Source organism: Octopus sinensis, unplaced genomic scaffold (genome assembly GCF_006345805.1).
Source record: "Octopus sinensis unplaced genomic scaffold, ASM634580v1 Contig11541, whole genome shotgun sequence".
In the NCBI taxonomy this organism is placed as follows: domain Eukaryota; kingdom Metazoa; phylum Mollusca; class Cephalopoda; order Octopoda; family Octopodidae; genus Octopus; species Octopus sinensis.
In genome coordinates, this window is record NW_021832381.1 from 3,122 (window position 1) to 22,272 (window position 19,151).

General features: G+C 35.0%; 1 protein-coding gene, 1 non-coding gene and 1 pseudogene across 2 annotated transcripts; 2 read left to right on the forward strand and 1 right to left on the reverse strand.

Annotated features, from left to right (window-relative positions):
• Nucleotides 1-6,862: 6,862 nt before the first annotated feature.
• Nucleotides 6,863-6,935, reverse strand: Trnar-ucg. Its single transcript has one exon. It is a non-coding gene; the product is annotated as a tRNA-Arg (tRNA).
• A 6,772-nt stretch (nucleotides 6,936-13,707) lies between these two features.
• LOC118760857 (general transcription factor II-I repeat domain-containing protein 2-like) lies at nucleotides 13,708-14,289 on the forward strand. The gene has a single exon (XM_036499062.1). The coding sequence runs from the start codon at nucleotides 13,708-13,710 to the stop codon at nucleotides 14,287-14,289; it is 582 nt and encodes a 193-aa protein (XP_036354955.1).
• A 1,681-nt stretch (nucleotides 14,290-15,970) lies between these two features.
• LOC115228970 lies at nucleotides 15,971-19,093 on the forward strand (annotated as a pseudogene).
• The last annotated feature ends 58 nt before the right edge of the window (nucleotides 19,094-19,151 follow it).

The following is a 19,151-nucleotide window of genomic DNA, read 5'->3' on the forward strand; positions in this document are numbered from 1 at the left end:
GTGCTTGTACAATGTCCTGAAATTTTGGAAGTCCTTTAATATTTAAATTAATGATTTATTCTTAGTTATGCTTATAAAAATAATTTTTTAATTAAAGTACAAATTTTAAATTACATGAAGCACAAATAGATAGGTCGATTAACAATAATTGTTTTAATTTTTAAAATTTTGCTTTTATTTTACCTGGTTTGAAAAATGCCTAGTCTTCTGTCTAGGGTGTTTTCAATAGATTTCAAAATGCAATTTTTATATGAAATGTCAAGCAAAAATTTTAATCTTCATTCTCCACCTTGCGTCTCCTCAATCTCCTCAAATATTTTTTTCTTGCGTTTCATAATTGTTTAATTATAGTGCAAATTTCGAAAAACCTGAATCAACCACTCTAGCTAAGCAGGACAAGGAATACTTTTCCTTTATGGATAATTTCCAGTTAGCATGCTAGCAGGTCGTATTTGTACATTTGCTTCACTTCTACCTGTCTGAGGCGATGCTGGGACGTTCCGATCTTGATAATGGCAATCTGGATCGTTGTATTGTCATGGAAAGAATATCGGGTTTGTTGTTTTCACTACAGTGTCGATTCTGATTGTTTTATTTACTCTTATTTCGTCAAACTCATTAGTCACAGCAGATTGAACTGAATGAATTTTGCTGCATAAATGCAGATGCATGCACTTGACGGTCTCGTTATCTGTTTAAAATACAGTCCGATTCCGGTTTGGATCGCCAATTGGGGCGGTGTCGGACTGTATAAGCTGCTGAGCATCCTCTCACATTTCTTAGTAAGGTTGTCAACTGTCTTTTTGCAGAATTATAGTGCTTACATTAATTTTCACCACACCAGAAAAACAAATTGCGGCCTTTCAGTAAGCATAACATTCCATCAACTGGCGGAGAGTTATTTCCGTTTATTAGCCACCTTTCAGATTTGACAACGTTCACTTCAGTACTTTTCAAACACTGATATAGAATTTAATGTAACAGTTTCTACTCAATTTTTACTATCAGATGTTTAATCTTTTTTAGTTCTTTGGATGTCAATCCTTTCACATTGCCAATGTTGTACTTTCAAAAAATAAAATCCCCAATTGTGGGCATATATGTTTTTTCTTTTTTGTATGACCATTAGAATCTCTGGCCTTCTCAAACAGTGATTGACTTTATGTTCAAGGTTTCAAAGAAACTTTGGGAGAATTCGTTAAGCTTTACTACTTATAGACTCGAGACCTGACCATAGACTTTCTTTTTTTACTTGCCGGAAATTTATTCAATTGTCCGTTACGATTTAAAGAATCTTCTTGTCGATGCATTCGAATTCTTTGGACTCGATATCAATAAGCCTAATATAATAATTGTAAGGATACTGCAAATTCGTCGATTATCTTGAACAGGTGCACTGAATGTAGTTTTGTGGCTCGTAGACTTTTAGAGTAGAAACCAGTAGACTGACAAAAGAATAAAATCATTAAACTTTATTCCTTTCATTGAAAATGACTAATTAACTTATTGAGTTTGGGTAAGTAATTCAAAAAAAATATGTATTTAGAAAAAAGAAAAAATAACAGAAGATTTACATCAAGACAAGACTACGTGTTAATTATTTTCAAGCCTAATTTTATATAATTAAATAATGTTTAAAATTTTTTAATTGACCTAGTTAACAAATAATTCATTGATTAAAAGTAGAAAATTGTCCAAATACGAATCAAAAACATACTTTGAATATTTAAGTGTAGGCTAGACAAGCGATGTAAACTCAGCGTATAAACATGTAACCTTTGTTTATTAAATCAACCATTCTTCCTAGGAGATATTAATCCTCATTAATTGGGCCTTGTAAATTATATTCATGATGATTCTCGAAAAGAATGCCAAATAAAACTCTTATGTAATTTTTATAATTAAAAGCTAATTATAACAAATATCAAAAACTTAAAGAGTAAATCATAACTCCACTAATTATTAAGAAATCATTTCCCATAAGACATGTCCAAAATAAGGTGATATAAAAGCAGTAACACACGATACAACCAAGTTAACTTCATTATTGGTTAGCAGGTCCCATCCAGAAATATGTTCAACATCTTCTCCAGGAGAATCAGTTATTTTTCCATCTTTATTTTTTCCTAGAAAAACCAAAACAAATTTTAACCAGAAAATTGTAAAATAGATCCCAACAAAGAATCAAGAACTGATCCAACAGTGCCAGCTATACAACAAACAAGTATTATCGGCCACTGAGGATCCTCAGCAAGTGTTGAGAACATGTAGTGATATATATATGTAGAAATATAAAATATCACACCGATCACAATCCCTCCTAAAAAACTCATAAAAGTCCCGATCAAAGTGACCCCTCCATTTACTCCCGGAGACACAATTTTAAAAGAAATTATCGAATATGTTGTAAATGATGTAAAGGATGATCCTATTTCTGAAGCCAGGGTATCGGCCAGAGAGCATGACAAAGACCCAAGAAATGCAATTTTTGAATTTGAGGTTAAAAATAATTTCCCAAAATCAATTGCGGGGTCGTTCAATTGCCCATTTTTTAAAACTCCCAAAATTGAAAGAGCGGGAATTCCGCCATTACAAATTACTTGAATCCAATTTCTTTTTGAGTCTAAATAATAAATAAAAGTATATTTCCTGGTTTATTATAAATGCGTCTTTTAGTTGATTTTCGAAATTTTGTTGCTTTGGATGCAATTCCAAAATATATTATTAAAGTTATGAAACAAATTGGAGAAGAAACATAAACAATTATACCAATAAAAAATGCTATTGTGTTTAAAATATACTTATAATTAAATTATATTTTATATAATAATAAACCAGTAATTATCCCAGAACTTGTAAGCGAGGACCTAGACAGTCTTGAGATTATGAGATTAAAAAGAATTGCACAAAAAATGCGAAAAATTGACGGGGAATTAATATCTAATATTAAAAATGCGTGATTACTTGAAAAAAGTGCTAGACAAAGCCACTGAAAGAATGATACATTAATCGAAATAAGAACTAAAAAAGCAAATAAATTTTTTCTTATGTTGCCAAACAAGCGCCATGGAAATAAATATGTCAGCATCACAAGACTCAGATATTGAAATACAATAATGTTAAATTATTTATTCGTTTTTGATAAATATAAAAATCAGAGATAAACTCTTTAGATAGTTTGATTAATCATTAATTTTAAAGATTAACTAAAATCTATGTTGCCCGTCATATTAATAAATAAATAAAATTCTCGACGAGAACCTCAAAGGCATCGGGAAACGCCTTAAAGCTAAAGAGAATCTCGGAATTTTTTGCATGACATATGTCACGAGCCTAGCGCTTTACTGAACTTAAGTGGTTACATTTCTGATCGAGTTCTGATCCTGCAAATTACAAGTCAATCAGTCTCCTATATCCTATCTAAAAAATCGTGGGAAAAAATGTCGTTAAAAGACAATCAACTTATATTAAAGATAAAAAGTATCTTTTGCAAGACCAATGGAGATTTCGGCGTAACAAAGGCACTGGAAATTTTTTTCACTTCTAAAGGTTTCTTGCCATTCCCCCGATTGATCCCAATGTGTTCAACTATGGAGGGGATTCCGGCGACTTCCAAAGCTCTCACGATAAGGTCATTTAGAGCAGCGTGTCGTAGGATACGACCAGAACTGCACCTACACGATAAAGCGTGCAGACCAAAACGACAGATTTTTTGCACCACAGGGGCAGACATGTGGCTCAAATATGCGAAATACGAGGCGTAAACAAACCCCAGTCCTAACGGACTCATTGTACAAAAGGTTCCCAATACTTGGTAGTAGAGCGGCATTTAAACAGGAACCGCTGTAGGAAAGACAGGCCGTCTTAAAGCAGGCCAAACGATGTTGTTCGAAGGATGCAGGGAAGATCAGTAAGAATGTCCACATGCAGATAACATGGTGCACTTCTGAGGTAGTAGAGTAATTTGGCCAGGGCGAAAAAGTTATTCGCGAAAAAAAAGCCGACATGGGTGTCCAAAGTTGTAAGGCGGTTCAAAAAACGAATGAGTGTGAAATTTTTAATACGAAGATCAGTCTTAATAGCGGTTGATAGAATGGAGGATCCGAGAATCAGGAGATCGTTGACATCAATCGTGCGCTTTTGACAAGACCAGTGTGGAAGGACGATGATAGATGGTCAAAGGGTTCATTACCAAGGTTGAGGCTAACTAATTTAGATTTTGCGCAGTTCTCCAGTTTAATCTTAAGAATTAACTAGGTTTAGAAGATAAAAAACTCTAGTACACGAAACGTCAAAATCCCCTTCAATGACAACCGCCAGCTTCCTGCATGTCAGGGAGTTCGTGAGTACTAACTAATCCAAAAAGACGCTCTATTGTTGGCACCTGTCAGCGACGGCAATCCTAGCGGCTTTCGAAATTTTTATGCATATCTTCCGTGCCCGGCGCAGACCGGCAACAGTGGATAACACATCTTTGAAGAGGATGTCACGAACAGCTGAATAAAACAAAGGTGGAGGATTTTGAAAAAATTCTGACTTTGAAACACTTAGACCCGTTGGACATTTCCAGATTGCAAGGGCCGCAGATGATAACTTAGTTAAACCGGCACGAGATAAGTGAACATCTCTCTGGCAGTTGAAGCATTTCCTCGCCTTCTTCCAAGTATTATTGGTCAAGCAAATAAGGCATTGGAATAATTGAAAAGATTCGATATGAGACGGATTTGTAGTTAAGTGATTGATTAAAAGATGATATAACAAAGAATTATCGAGAAAGAATTGATATGTTAGGAAGCTGACGCTCGACTGCAGAGCCGAGGCTAACAGCCTCATCAGCTTTGGAATTACAGCAGGCTTCAGTCATCCATTGGAAATGACATAATCCTCCCGGCCGTTAGATGCCTCAGATGCAACCAATTTGAACACAAGTCCCAGGGGTGCACCGAAAAAGTCCGGTATCTGCTCTATGGGGGCGAACATAAACACAAGAACTGACCGAAAACAAAACCCGGTTCCAACGACCCTGCTGAGAGAACCTGCATAAATTGCAACAATCCTGGATATCTGGTGGATGCCAGTCAGCCAAAGCCAAGAAAGCTGCCATACGGGTTGTAAACAGTCCGCTGCCTAGAAACCCGGTCCGCTGGGCAAAGGTCGAACAAACAGAATCAGTATGAACGAAGGGGTCCATCCCTGGTCCGTCCAAAGTCGATGTCTGCATCCAGACACTGCCAAAACTCAACCCATTCATCAATCCGAAGCCGATGGCTGACATCAGTTCCAGTACCAGAGCTGGTCGTACGACTGTCACCTGCAAGAAGACAATACTTCGTCGCAAATAGATACCTACTCGGACCAGGACCTGTGCAACAGAGATGCCTTTTTAAAATTCTTTTGCCTTTATGTGGAAGCACTGATAAAACTAGGTGTAGAACCTGAAATGCTGCAACAGCTCCTATTATAGGGAAGGACACCAACAACATAGCTCATATTAAGATCATCGCTGTGAATGCCCGATCTATCAAGAGAAGGCACCACGATTTCGTGAGATGGTAAACAGCAGTCGTCCAGACATTATTGTCGCCAACGAGTCCACGCTCAAGGAAGATTACTCATACTAAATCCCCCGGTACCTGAATCTAAAATGGACTATCTGCTTTATCCTAGAACCGGATGGAACATATTCTCTCTTGATAAACTTCAAGTCCGTAACTTCAATATTATCGAGGACACTCTTTGTGAATTCCTATCTCTGAAGGTGAAAACCGAATCTTTCTAGCTGAAAGTCGGAGCCATGTATTGGCAAAACCTCTCTCCCTGGGACAACTTTGTTTGAGCGTCTGCTCGCATACTGTCGCGGATTTAATAAAAAAGCCCACGGTACGATGACATGGGGAATGGCCATTTACCAATTGAGGTCAAAATTCACGCGGACATCGAAAAGTAAGAACTTTAATCCACTCGATACATCCTATCAAAGATCAACTGGCCGCACTACTAAGCTCTGTGAGTGCATTCTAGCACGACTACTGTCGCCTGGTCAGTTACGGCTTTGTCCTTGATATCGACATCTCGAGTGAGGCGTAAACGAGATTCATGCAATGCTATCTGAACACTCAAGCAAACAAGCCACGTACTTGGCAGGGGCAGAAGGTTAATCCAAACACCAAAGTTACAAACTTCCTCAGCGAAAGAAAGAGTTTGTAGTACAAACTCAGACGCAATGTGAACTTTATCGCCTGACCCACACTTAAAAAAATAATGTGTGCGATTGGACGAAAACTTGATTACACGATAAAGCTCAACGTCGCAAGCAAATGGCACAACCGAGGTTGTGCAATCATTCCGGCATGCCTGCTTAGCCGAAGGAGATTCCAGAAATATTTGCAGAACACCTGAACTCCAAGAGGCGTATTCAGGAACACCGCAAGGTGGCGAGTCGGAACCACTGCTACGCCAATTGTCCTCGGACCATTACTTGATCACCTCCGCAAAAGTGATTCGTACGGTAAGAAACAACGTTCCTGGCAAGACTGTCTTTGGCAAACCTGAAATGGAGCCACATATCAAAAGTATGGAAAATCTCCAAGGTCCGGATGGTCAAAAAGCCTGCAAAGGCAATGAATCTAACTAGCAACTACCGTCCAATAGCCAATAATCTCAAGACTAATGAAAAAAATCATGGCCAAGTGCATTGACTTCTTCGCCGAAGTGAAGAACGTGTTGTTCCCACAAAAATGGGCAATGTCTGATTGTTAGTTTTTGCGAACCCGGTAATCTATAAAATTTTTTTTAATTTGTAGGCTACCTCTTCTACATAAACTTTATACAATAAAATTTTTTTAAATTTATATAGAAAAAACGACCACGATGGGATTCGAACCCACAATCTTCTGGTTCGAAGCCAGACGCCTTATCCGTTAGGCCACGCGGCCTTTGATTCTAATTCGCATTTCATTAAATGATACGCCTATCTTTCTTCTACTGGACTTGAATTTATCTCTCCACCCTTTTATTTTTTAACAGTGCAACCCTTTTTTGGGCGATCCCGGAGGTTTTCCAAAACAGACTTTAGACTGTATCTAAATAATAGCTATAACTAAAAATATGTTTAATTTCTCTCTATAATACAATTAATCTTTATTCGAATCCTAGACAATATAAGCCATTACAAATAAGCATAAAAGTAAAAGACTAATTTTCTCTTTGACTTCTCTCTTCTGAAATTATCATCCTTTCCAACTCTTTTATTACCTCGCATCGAGGTACCCTGACCTAACAATCAAATATAATCACAAAAACCTCCTCCCGAGAATTAACTCGTTGAATAACCACAATTTCGTTCGCAATTTCATCCTCCCCAATGATGACCGCAAACTTTATTTTCTTGTCTTGACATATAATTTTTTGCCCTTTAAATTTTGTATTTTCTTTATAACAAAACTCGGTCTACGTATATGATTCGATCACGGATACATTAATTCCCCCATCAAACAATTCGCGACACAATTTGATCCTTTCATGAATCATTTGATTACTCTTCTCTTTGCTTGGAATCGAAATCACAAACACGTCTGTGTAGTTTGTCTTCAAGTTTTGATTATTTTTCTGAAAATAATTAATTTTTGTAGTTATTTATCGAAATATTAAAAAAAACTTTTAATTGCGATTCTGAAAATGCGAAAAGGCGTTCAACTCCAATGGAGAAACCGACACAGGGAATTTGTGATCCCTTCTCTTGAAACATATTTACTAAGTTATCATAACGGCCGCCTCCCGCAACACTTCCCACAGAATACTCGTCTTCACACTGCCCTAATTGAAATATGCAAAACACAAAACCTATAAACTGTACTTCAAATATAAGTCCTGTGTAATAATCCAACCCTCTCGCCAAACTCAAGTCGAAATTTAACTAATATTAGCTGTTAAACTACTTTGGAAGCTATTCCAAAAGATTCGCAATACTCAAAAAGGGTCTCCATTTCCTTCAAAGCTTCTTGAGCACCTGCATTTCTTTTCAATGTTTCGTCCATTTGTAATTTTTCGACCAACTCCTTTCCTCCTATATAATTATCATATTCAAGTTAATAAAATAATTAATCATTCAAATAAAACCGTTTAGTTGAACATATTTCTTAAGGTTTCCAACCACATGTGAATTAATATTTTTAATTTGCAGCAGCTCAGTTTCAACTTCATCCCATGAAATCTCAATTGTATTAAAAATCAGAGTACTTTGTCTAATTTATCAATCGAAGAACAAATCGTTGTGAATTTATCAGGAGGAGAATCTAAAGATTCCAACAACCCGTCCAGCAATTTTCTACTGTTTATCTACCCTTTGATACAGCAATATCACCTTTATTACAAAATCAGACAAATCGAGATTAGTGAAAATCTCATAAATTATCCGTAACACCTCCGCATCTGGCAGCAACGAGGAATAGTCTCCGGCAATGTCAAAGTCCTTAGGAAATAGTTTCTTGTAGAACTTACACATTGCATGAACTCCCTAAACCTTCCGCGACCCATAGCGGGATTGTCTCTCCTGTATACTTTACCAATGTGATATCTTTTCATATTCATAATCTTTCTCGATGCCAAATATCTGGCAAAAGGGACCTTCAGGTATTTTTAGTGATAAAAAACTGTTAGATCATATCTTAGAGACAACAATTCCCCTCCCTGGTCTGCCAAATCGTAGATCAATTTCGAGTCCTCTCCATATTTCCCCGTTAATAATTCCTTGCGTTCAAAAACTGGGGTGTCGATTCTTTCGGCTCCGTGTTGCTTAAAGCAGGAAATAATTTTATTGAGAATCTCCTCTCTGATAATCATTTGAGAAGGAATAAAGTCTTTAGTGCCCTGAGTGAATGTTAGTTCAATTTACTTTGGCTGTCTTTATTTTTAATTTTGGAGTCTCTTGAGCTTTATTTCGTAGAATAAAGAGTTTATTTACTTCACCCTGAATCTTATTTTAATTATGGTTTTTTTATATTTACTTCTTCGTTGGTTAAATTTTCGTAGTTGAGAGTTTTTAATATTTCATAGCGGTCGGAAAGTTCTTTAGAACACATCGATAAACAACGTGGAAGTCTGATTTTTAAAAAGTTCAAAATCATTGATTTGAATTTTGAAAATAATATATTAATAGAAAGTTCCGTTTAATAAATTATATATAATCAATTTTTAGCTTCGTTTCCAAGCAGTTCCTATCGAGTCATCTCGCCAGCCAATCATCGGGATTTTTAAGTGAATAGTTCAGCTTGAGAATATTAAGATTAGATTCAATTAAATTAAAAATTATTAGACTAAGGAAAAGTATAATTAAGGAAATCTTAGATTATTTTTAAAGGTTTTTCCTACCAGGTAATATCTGACGAGATATCATGTTTCATGGTGATTTGGTTGGCGGAATTGACATCTCAATTATTTAAGGCTTTAGCCTGCTTATATATGAACTGAAGATTGTAAAAAAATTCATATCTGAACTCATATAATTACAAGTTACTGTGGATAATAAATGGTAAAGAATCAATGGAGTCACTTGTACTTTCAGTCATTTTTAAAGTAAACAAAGGCTATTTAAGCTGAAGGTTTGCCAATTTATTGAGACTTCAAGTTTTATAGAGAATACTTTTGTAGCTTTCCTTAAAATGTCATAATTTGTTGAACAAACACAATGTTATACAGTTAGAGATTACCCGCTACAAAATACGGAAAATAAAATTATAATTCTTATGAATATTGTTTCTTTCACAAATATCTCTCCAGTTACAAACATTTCCCCATAGTTTGCTATAAAGCTACTGGAATATATTGATTTTGAATAAAATCGAGCACAAGTGACAGTACTGAATTTTGTGTTTGTTTTTCAAAACTTTGAGAAATTGATGAAAATCAACAATGGAATATCAGACTAAAAAAATTATTAATTAGATATTTAAATTAATAGAATGAATAAAATACTTTATATTTTTTATCGACAATATTTTTTTTGGAGAACTGAAAATATTAAATTAATGTGTTTACCGAAGTACTTATTTCATCAAAATCGATCTCAGCAATATCAAGTGCTTTATTCCAGCACAAATTATTGTTTTATTTTGCAAAATCTTAATAAAACTTTTCCTTAGGATCTATTAAGAACATTTACGAAATTAAAATAAAAAAGAAATTTCTTTTTATAAATAGAATTGTCTTTTTATACACTTAAACCCCTCTATAATGTCATCCCCTTATAACGCCACCCCGCTTAGTGCCACGTCATTTTTTGGTTCTTCTTTGAATTTCTCTTTATAATGCAAAACCCCCTCCACTCAGTTATTTCCATGCCAAACTACGTGCCTTATTTGATATAACGCCATTCAACTCAAAAATATGGAGACTATCTGTCAAAAGAAGGACTGTTTGTAAAATACTACGATACAGAGAAAAATTAAAAAACTTGGATGATTATAACTTAAAAGCTAAACGTACTAAATCTGCGAATCATTTGGATTTGGAGGAAGCTCTTTGGATTTTGTTTGTAAACAAAAGGTCTCAAAATATTGTTTTGAATGATGAAGTATTACGGGAACAAGCAAAAAAATTTGTAAACGATTTAAGATTGGATTCTGGAATAATACATAGTTTTAAGGCACATTACCGAAAACTACAGCTAAAACATATTATCAACTAACTTGAAACAAGTAAAAATTGGCATATTGGGTTGGATGGAAAATCATGAGACAGCGTAAAAGAAGAAATAATTAAAAACTGCTGAAGGCAAACCAAGATTTGTCATGTCAAAACTTATAACACTGAAAATTGGAGAAAAAAATTGCTGATCAAAATCTATTGAATCAACTGATTTCAACAATGAATATTAATGATGAGATGGATGTCAACGAATATGTTTCGTTGGACAGTAATGCTAAAACATACTGTCATATTGAAGAAGACAAAATATTGTCTACACTTCTAAGAATCAAGAACAATGATAAAGAAGACATAAAAGAAGACTATTAAAAAAGATCTTCTAAAAATGAAATGGCTAATGCGTTCAAAGTTATACTGCGCGGGACGAGTTTACTCATGGAATGGCGGAAAAAAAGCTCGGGATTGTCTAAAAAATAGTTATAGACAGTCAACGATTATGAATTTTTTAATAAATATTAAATATCTTGTGTTTAATTAATTTTAGCGGGGTCGCGTTATAATGCCACCCCGTTTATTGCCATGAATACTTGGTTTTTTGTGGCAATATAAAGAGGTTTAAGTGTATATACAAATATTTTGGTGGCATACAAGCTATCGTTAATTAGTGTATCAGCCTAAAAAGCGTAGCAAATTGACCTTAATGTGAATCGACGTCAAGAATGTATTTGATTCCGTTGATTATGACATTACAAAAATCTGGACTATAGTTATTAAAAGATGCTTTAAAATAAAATATTAAAATAATATTTTTAATACAACAAAAATTATGACTGCTACGGACTTAAAACATATTTTAAATGATGTGAATTGTGTGAAAAGCTTAAAGCAACATAATTTGATAGTTTATAAAATTTAAAATTAATTATTTGTCCTTTATTTGATTCTTTTCATGTAAACTATCTTTGTATCTCCATTCGAAAATTCTACATTAACGCGGTTATAAGAAAGATTGATTTGATCGTGACAGTATCACAACAAGCACTTTCAAATTTTTTCAAACCCTAACCCCAACCTTTGCCCTAACCTTTACGCTAACCCTAACCCCAACCTTTACCCTAACCTTTACCCTAACCCTAACCCCAACCTTCCCTAACCTTTACCCTAACCCTAATCTTACCTTAGCCCTAACCCCGACAATAAACAGCATGCTTAATTTATTGTTTTTTAATTTTAATGGTTAAGCATTGAAAAAATAAAAATCCATAATATTATTAATTTTTAAATTAATAAGTAAATATATTTCAATCGTCTAAATATTTTTAATTGAAATTTTAGAAATTTAGAGCAATGGTAACGCGTGGGGCATGGTAACGCGTGGGGCATGTGACATATTGTGAACTTTATATCGAAACTTTTGACAAAATAAAGATAAAGCTTACCTTTCTGAATAGACAATTTGGAAAAGTCAAACTAAAAGAATGAATATTGCAGGGTGATTCTCTCTCGCCCCCAATTTATTTTTCTATTGATGAAAATTCCCAAAGGTGACAACGAGGAGCCCTGGAAACGGGAAACAATATACAGCGATACAAATAAAAAACGAAACACTCATTTTCTCGATTTAAGTAACAAACAATCTGCTTTTTATTGATAATATTAAGTTTTTCTTTTATGAATCCACACAATGGTCAAGATCAGACGTCACCAAACTACGGCCCGCGGGCCGGATCCGGCCCGCGACAACATTTTATCCGGCCCGCGCACTATTTCGAGATATTCAATTAATACCTTAATAATTAACTTAAATAAAAACTTTAATTAAAAAATTAAACTATTTTGCAAGATTTAATTCGAAAAAAAACTTATCAGCATTAACGTTAAATTTTTCTTTGTTGCTATGTCTAATATGAAAAGAAAGGTTGACCGCGAATGCCGTGTATTCAATAAATTATGGGAATTGAAGTATTTTTTTGCGAAAGATGAATTAAAGCAGAAAGCTTATTGTTTAATATGCCACGAACATCTCTCTGTTATGAAGGAGTATAACATTCGACGTCATTATGAAACGAATCATGCTCCGATATATTCCAAGTACACTGGAAAGCTACGTGAGGATAAAGTTGAATCACTGAAACGCACTTTACAAATTCAACAAGGCCTTATAAAAAAAAATTTTGAAAATAATGAAAATGTAACAAGAGCTGGATACGAGATAACGAAAATTATTTCACAACACGGGAAACCCTTTAGTGATGGGATGTATATCAAAAATTGCATTATTGAAGCAGTTAATTGTTTGTGCCCACTAAATTCTTCCTTATTTGATGGAATAAGTTTGTCGGCGAGTTCTGTATCACGGAGAACTGAAGAGCTTGGAAAAAATATATATTTACAAATTTGTGAAAAGACAAGTAATATGTTGTGGTATTCTCTTGCATTGGATGAGTCAGTTGACATTTCGGGAACATCGCAACTTCTTATTTTTATTCGTGGAGTTGATGAGAATATTTCCATAACTGAAGAACTGTTTGTTCTATTCATGGAGCAACCACTGGAAAAGATATTTTTGATGAATTGGAACAAACTATAAGTGACTATAACCTTGAATGGGAGAAACTGAGTTGTGTTACGATTGACGGGGCAAAGAATATGGCTGGTTCTAAAAAGGTCTAGTTGTGGGCAAATAACTAATAAATTGGAGGAATTACATATTTCAAACACTTTGTTCATTCATTGCATCCTTCATCAGCACGCACTATGTGCGAAGGCTCTTAATATTTCATGTGTGTTGAATCCAGTTATTCGCATAATAAACTTTGTTCGAGGGAGCTCACTTAATCACCGTCAGTTTAAAGTTTTACTTGACGATTTTGATCTGAATATTTTGACTTACCATATTACACTGCAGTTAGATGGCTTAGCTGTGGTAATGTATTAAATAGATTTTATAAACTCCGAAGTGAGATTGATATTTTTCTAACCAGTAAAAATAACTATTATCCCGAATTATCAGATCTTGCTTGGCTATCAAAATTATCATTTTTGGTTGATGTTACAACTCACATGAATGAGCTAAATCTGAAATTACAAGGAAAGGAAAACTTAATTTGTGATTTCTACAGGATAATTAAAGCATTTCGACAAAAATTGATGTTATTCGAGTCACAACTTGGAGTACGTCAGTTTTCACACTTTTCTTGTTTTAAAAGTTTTTGTGAGGCAAACTGTAATGAGATCGACATTACTTTCCAAATTGGAATTATCAAAGAATTAAAACATCATTTTTTACATAAGTTTTCTGAACTTGACAAAATTGAAAGCGATATAATTTTGTTCGAAAATCCATTTTCTTGTAATGTTGAAAATGTTCAACATGAATTACAATTAGAAGTTATTGACTTACAATCAAATGAACAGCTCAAAGATTGTCACAGACAGACCAAACTCGCTGAGTTCTACGAATATCTCAAGGATGATGAGTTTCCGAGACTAAAGAATTTTGCGATAAAGATGATTTCTATATTTGGCACAACTTACCAATGTGAGCAAACGTTTTCGAGGATGAAATATGTTAAGTCTGCCCATCGTGCAAGATTGACTGACGGACACTTAAAATCAATTCTCATGATAGGATGCAGCAATTAAAACCAAATATTGATGAACTTATCAAAAAAAGATCACAGTTCCATAGCTCTCATTAAAATTTTGTTTACTTTATTTTTGTTTAAATTAGTTTTTATTGTAAAAAACACACTTATGAATTTCTAGTAAAATTATAATCCTATGCACGTGCTCCGGCCCGCGTTCATTGTGTTGGGGTCAATCCGGCCCGCGAGTGCAAAAAGTTTGGTGACCCCTGGTCAAGATGAATCGTTTTATGACGTGACTAGGTTAGAGAGAAACTTCACAAAGTTTTTTATCTTTATTTTTATTCGAATGAATTGTTTGTATATTAGTTTAAAATTTTCCTCGGTTTGTCCAAAAAAGAATGAGAGGAGCTTATTGATATTGAGACACAAGAATTTGAATACATCAACAAAAAGATTCGCTAAATCCTAAAGACAATCAAATAAATTTCCAGGAAACAAAAAAAAAAAGGCAATGTTTACCACGGAATAAATTGGGTCAGGTCACGAGTCTATAGGCAGTAAAGCAGAACGAATGCTCTTACAGTTAAACCCAATCACTGTTTGAAAAGACCAGAAATCCCATGCTGGAAATTTTGAGTATGGTGAAAATAAATTTAATCACCCTAATTAGGCAAAAAACAGTAACCACCTCACCTAAGAGTACATACAACAAACAGAACCGACACTGTTGTGGAAAACCACAAACCTGATATTTACATGAAGATAGCATGTCGCCGCTGCGCTTTGTGCTCTTTCTTGAACCATTGAGTAGGCTTCTCATTGACAGACACGAACAACTGTCGATAAATCATAGGGGACATGTGTTTAACACAAACCACTTGTGTTTATCGACGGCATTAAATTGTTCGCTCGGTCCTCAAAGAAACTCTACTCTATGGGAATGCGAGTGGCAAATAGGATTGGAACTAAATTTCTTAAAGTCGAAGACTAATTCGCAATTGTGTGGCGATCGTTTCAAAGTTCCGAACTCATAAAATGCAATCTGTGGTAGAGAACGTTAGAGTATGCATTAAAGTGGATATTACCATTCAAAAAATTAATCAGGGTATTAAAAAGCTAAAAATTATTTTGTATATCTGTTTAAAATATCAGTCGTTAAGACTGTTGGAGAAAATGAGTTAAATTTATTTTTTTACTATTAATTTTATAAGTTTAAAATTAATTAATTATTAATATAAGTAATAGAAAATAATCAATTTCAAAGTTTTTCGCGATGTGTGACGATTTTGATCTTGTGTCATTTATGCTTGGGAATACTGACGAAGGCGAGTCCCAGGAAGATTTACTCGACAAAAAAAAATTGGTTGGATTTAATATTGAAATTATATAAAAAGAATGATAGCAAAATAAATTATCTTCTTAAAAATGTTTTTGAAGTTGACTACATTGAAGACGAAAAATCTAATGAAGAATCTTTTGGTACAATTCTTCGTCTAAATTTTCACCAAAAAGATTTTTGTAGAACTTCGATTGATCAAAAAAGCGTCGACGCAATTGACTTTTTTGACTTTGATGAGGCTTGTGAAGAAGTTCTTCTTTCTGACAAAACAACGTCAAATTCGCTCATTCAACCAAATTTCTCAAACGAGTTGTTTTTTGATAATATAAATAGGATTCCGTTTTCTGAAAAAAGGGAGAACTCAGTTAGTGACAAAGTTTACAAAACTCCTCTCGGAATGCTTATGCCAGAAATTTTAAAGGACATTCCAATCAACCAAATATTTCCAAAATTTACCAGAGACAAACCATTGCGATTTTCAATGTTGAATTCGACAGATTTTTACGATTTCGACTATAAAATACCCGAAAATAAAAGTAATTCAATCAAATCTGTATTGGCTTAGAAATCGACATTCGAGCTACTCGTCCGCGTGATCCAAGCACGTGGGAATGCGTGGAAGATGGTCTCGATTGCTTAAGAAGACACAAACATTCAATATCCTCAAAACAAACTGATGTGACACCAACTCAAAAGGAATCTCAAATAACAACTAATAATTCTCGATTTGGTCTTTGCCAAGTGTGGTATGACCTTATGGGAACCAATTCCGACTGTTCAGACCTCACTTATGGTTTCACAGTTAATAAAGTATGAGTCTTTGATTATATGAAAGAACGTTTTGTCCCCAACGATTATTGTCGACGGACTGTCTTCGCTGCCATTTACCGAGCATCGATATCTTATGGTGACACAAAAGAAATGGGAGGAAAGTATTGTCTGGGATCTGAACCACGCTAAGCCTACTACACAATCGGTTAAAGGAAAGCGATGTTCTGGGTGGACGGCGCTCCAAATCAGGAGTAATTCTATTCCATCCCATGTGAAACCTGGTTTGGCTGTGTTGTTTTGACTAATAAGCAACGATGGGACATTTGTGTAGCACAATGATATTTTTCACGGAGAATTATGAGATGATGTATTCAGATTGGGAGAAAGAAATTATTTGGGATACAAATGTTTTTATTTATACTATTATTTGTCAGAACATGAGTAACATTCCTCTTCCGAGATTGCCCATCGTGGATATGAATGACCAGGGCGTTTCACTCAAATTCCTTAACGAAAACAAGGCCGAATCCAAATCTGAAAAACAAAAAGTGCTTGCTTTTGACATTTTTAGGATAACAAAAAAAATTTGGAAAATTCTGAACATAATGAAAAAGTTGTGAGAAATGCTTGATTCTTTAGAAAAAAATGAAAGATGGAAAGAAAAATTCAGTAGTCGTGAATGTGTCTACGGACGAGTCTTATAACCCCATGATTACCTCGGATATTACATACAAAGCTATTTCCGAAGATACAATTTTGGTAAAGTTAAAGATTAAGTGATCTACAGCATTCCACACCGGCAATGATGCTCAAAAAACCATTCTTTGTCACTCATTTCACATCTTCTATTCTCAGAACTTTTCATCGGGTCCCCCTCAAAAAATACTTTCACGGGGCACTAGTGAGTCCTGGACCTCATCCAATAATTCCATTGACAAAGCGAATCCAGACAAAAATGAAAGTGGAAAAGTATTTCTAATTTGTAGGGGAAGAAAGAGGGAGATAAAGATTCCTTCCTCATGAGAACAATGCAAGACCTTTCTGCCACTGATGGAACTATCATCTTGGCGGAGTACAGTGAGGAGTATCCTCTTCTGGTCCCTCAAACAGGAATGGCCTGTCGTATAAAGAACTATTACAAACCTGTTTTGAATTTTCGTTATATTTTTATAGAGAACGACTGGGGATACATTTGTGCCGTCTTTTAAGTTTGGAGATTTGGCTTATTCTTACCGTGCTCCATTTTTGGGGTCACTTTCTCCCGGACAATCTCTCCAAGCATTAGAATCGACAATGTTTAGAGCTCCAATCTACGAACACATCATGCCTAATACAGATTTTCTGGTTGTTCGACTTCGTTCAGGGTTTATTCTATTTATATATCTCTAGATACTATATACGCGACGTGGCAGGTCTATTCACTATAGGACAACAGCTCCCTCTCATTGAAGTTCCAAATCCCACTTCAAAGCGTGCGGGCAGTTTTATTAGGGAATTTCTACAGGTTTTGTATTTTTTGCATTAATAGGTGTTTATATATCGGCTGTTCTACCAGAGTAATGATCAGCCTCGTCGTTTGAAAATGGAAGAGATTCGGAAAGCATTCCCGAGTTATGCAGAAGGGAGCATCCGCAAACGTCTCAAGCCATGTGCTGTGTTTAAGCGGACAGGTCAAATGAAATTAGTATGTTTATAGGAAAGGATTCTAATTGGTGGGTATGCCGACCCGATTTTCGTCTACCAACTGAAGAGGAGATTCGAACGATGGTTACTCCTGAACGTTGTTGTGCCCAATACTCAATGCTATGTGCTGAACGACGACTCAAAGATGCTGGGTATGGAGAAAAGTCTCTTTTCTTTATCGACGACGAATTAAACTCCAAAAAGGATGACAAAATGGACGACGAGGTTAAAAATTTCCATAATATTTTAGATTAAATCTGCTCCTTGGAATACAACTTCTGTTTTCCTTGATGCAATGCGTGGGAAATGTCTCCTTCAACTTACTGGATTTGCTGATCCTACTGGCTGTGGTGAAGGCTTTTCCTATGCACGGGTCCCCTTTAAGTTTGCTGGAATTCGAGTATATACCGAATTTCCTCAAACAATGTAGGACGACAATCAGTTGACCAAGAAGGGTGTCACAGGGACTGACGCTGATTTGAGAAGGCTCTATTTGAGAGAAGCACGATCCGTTCTAAGCAAATATGGCGTGTCTGAAAAAGAGATTAAAGAAATGAAAAGATGGAAGATCATTGATCTTGTTAGAACCCTTTCTACTCAGAATGCCAAAGCTGGTGTTGACAGTGACGGTATTATATTAGTCTTACAATTAGCTTTTTCTAAATTTGCGCGTTGTTCTCGCTTGTCTAAATTGGACAACAACGAACGTTATCAGGCTGAGTGTCAACGTATTTTCGATCTTCAAAATCGGTTTTTAAAACGTTTAATAATTCCAGAGTTTTGTCATCTGACGAAATTTTGATGACTGATACTGATTCGAGTTCGAATGACGAAGATTCAGAGACTGCAGAAATTGACAAGAACTTGAACGCCTTGTTCTCCAAGAAGAACAAAGTAGAAAATTTCTACTGATATCTAATAGAGCATGGCTAAAAAATTAGACGAATTGAAGCAAAAGAAAGAAGAAAAGGAAACTAAAGAATTAGAAAATATCGTAATGAAGGAACCCAATGTTTCAGGAACTAGATCGTATATCGATCGTTTGCGTGAGCAACTTGTATTTTGATAAATTATTACGTAATCAGAGCAATGGAAATGTTTTGAAAATAAATCGAACGTACCAA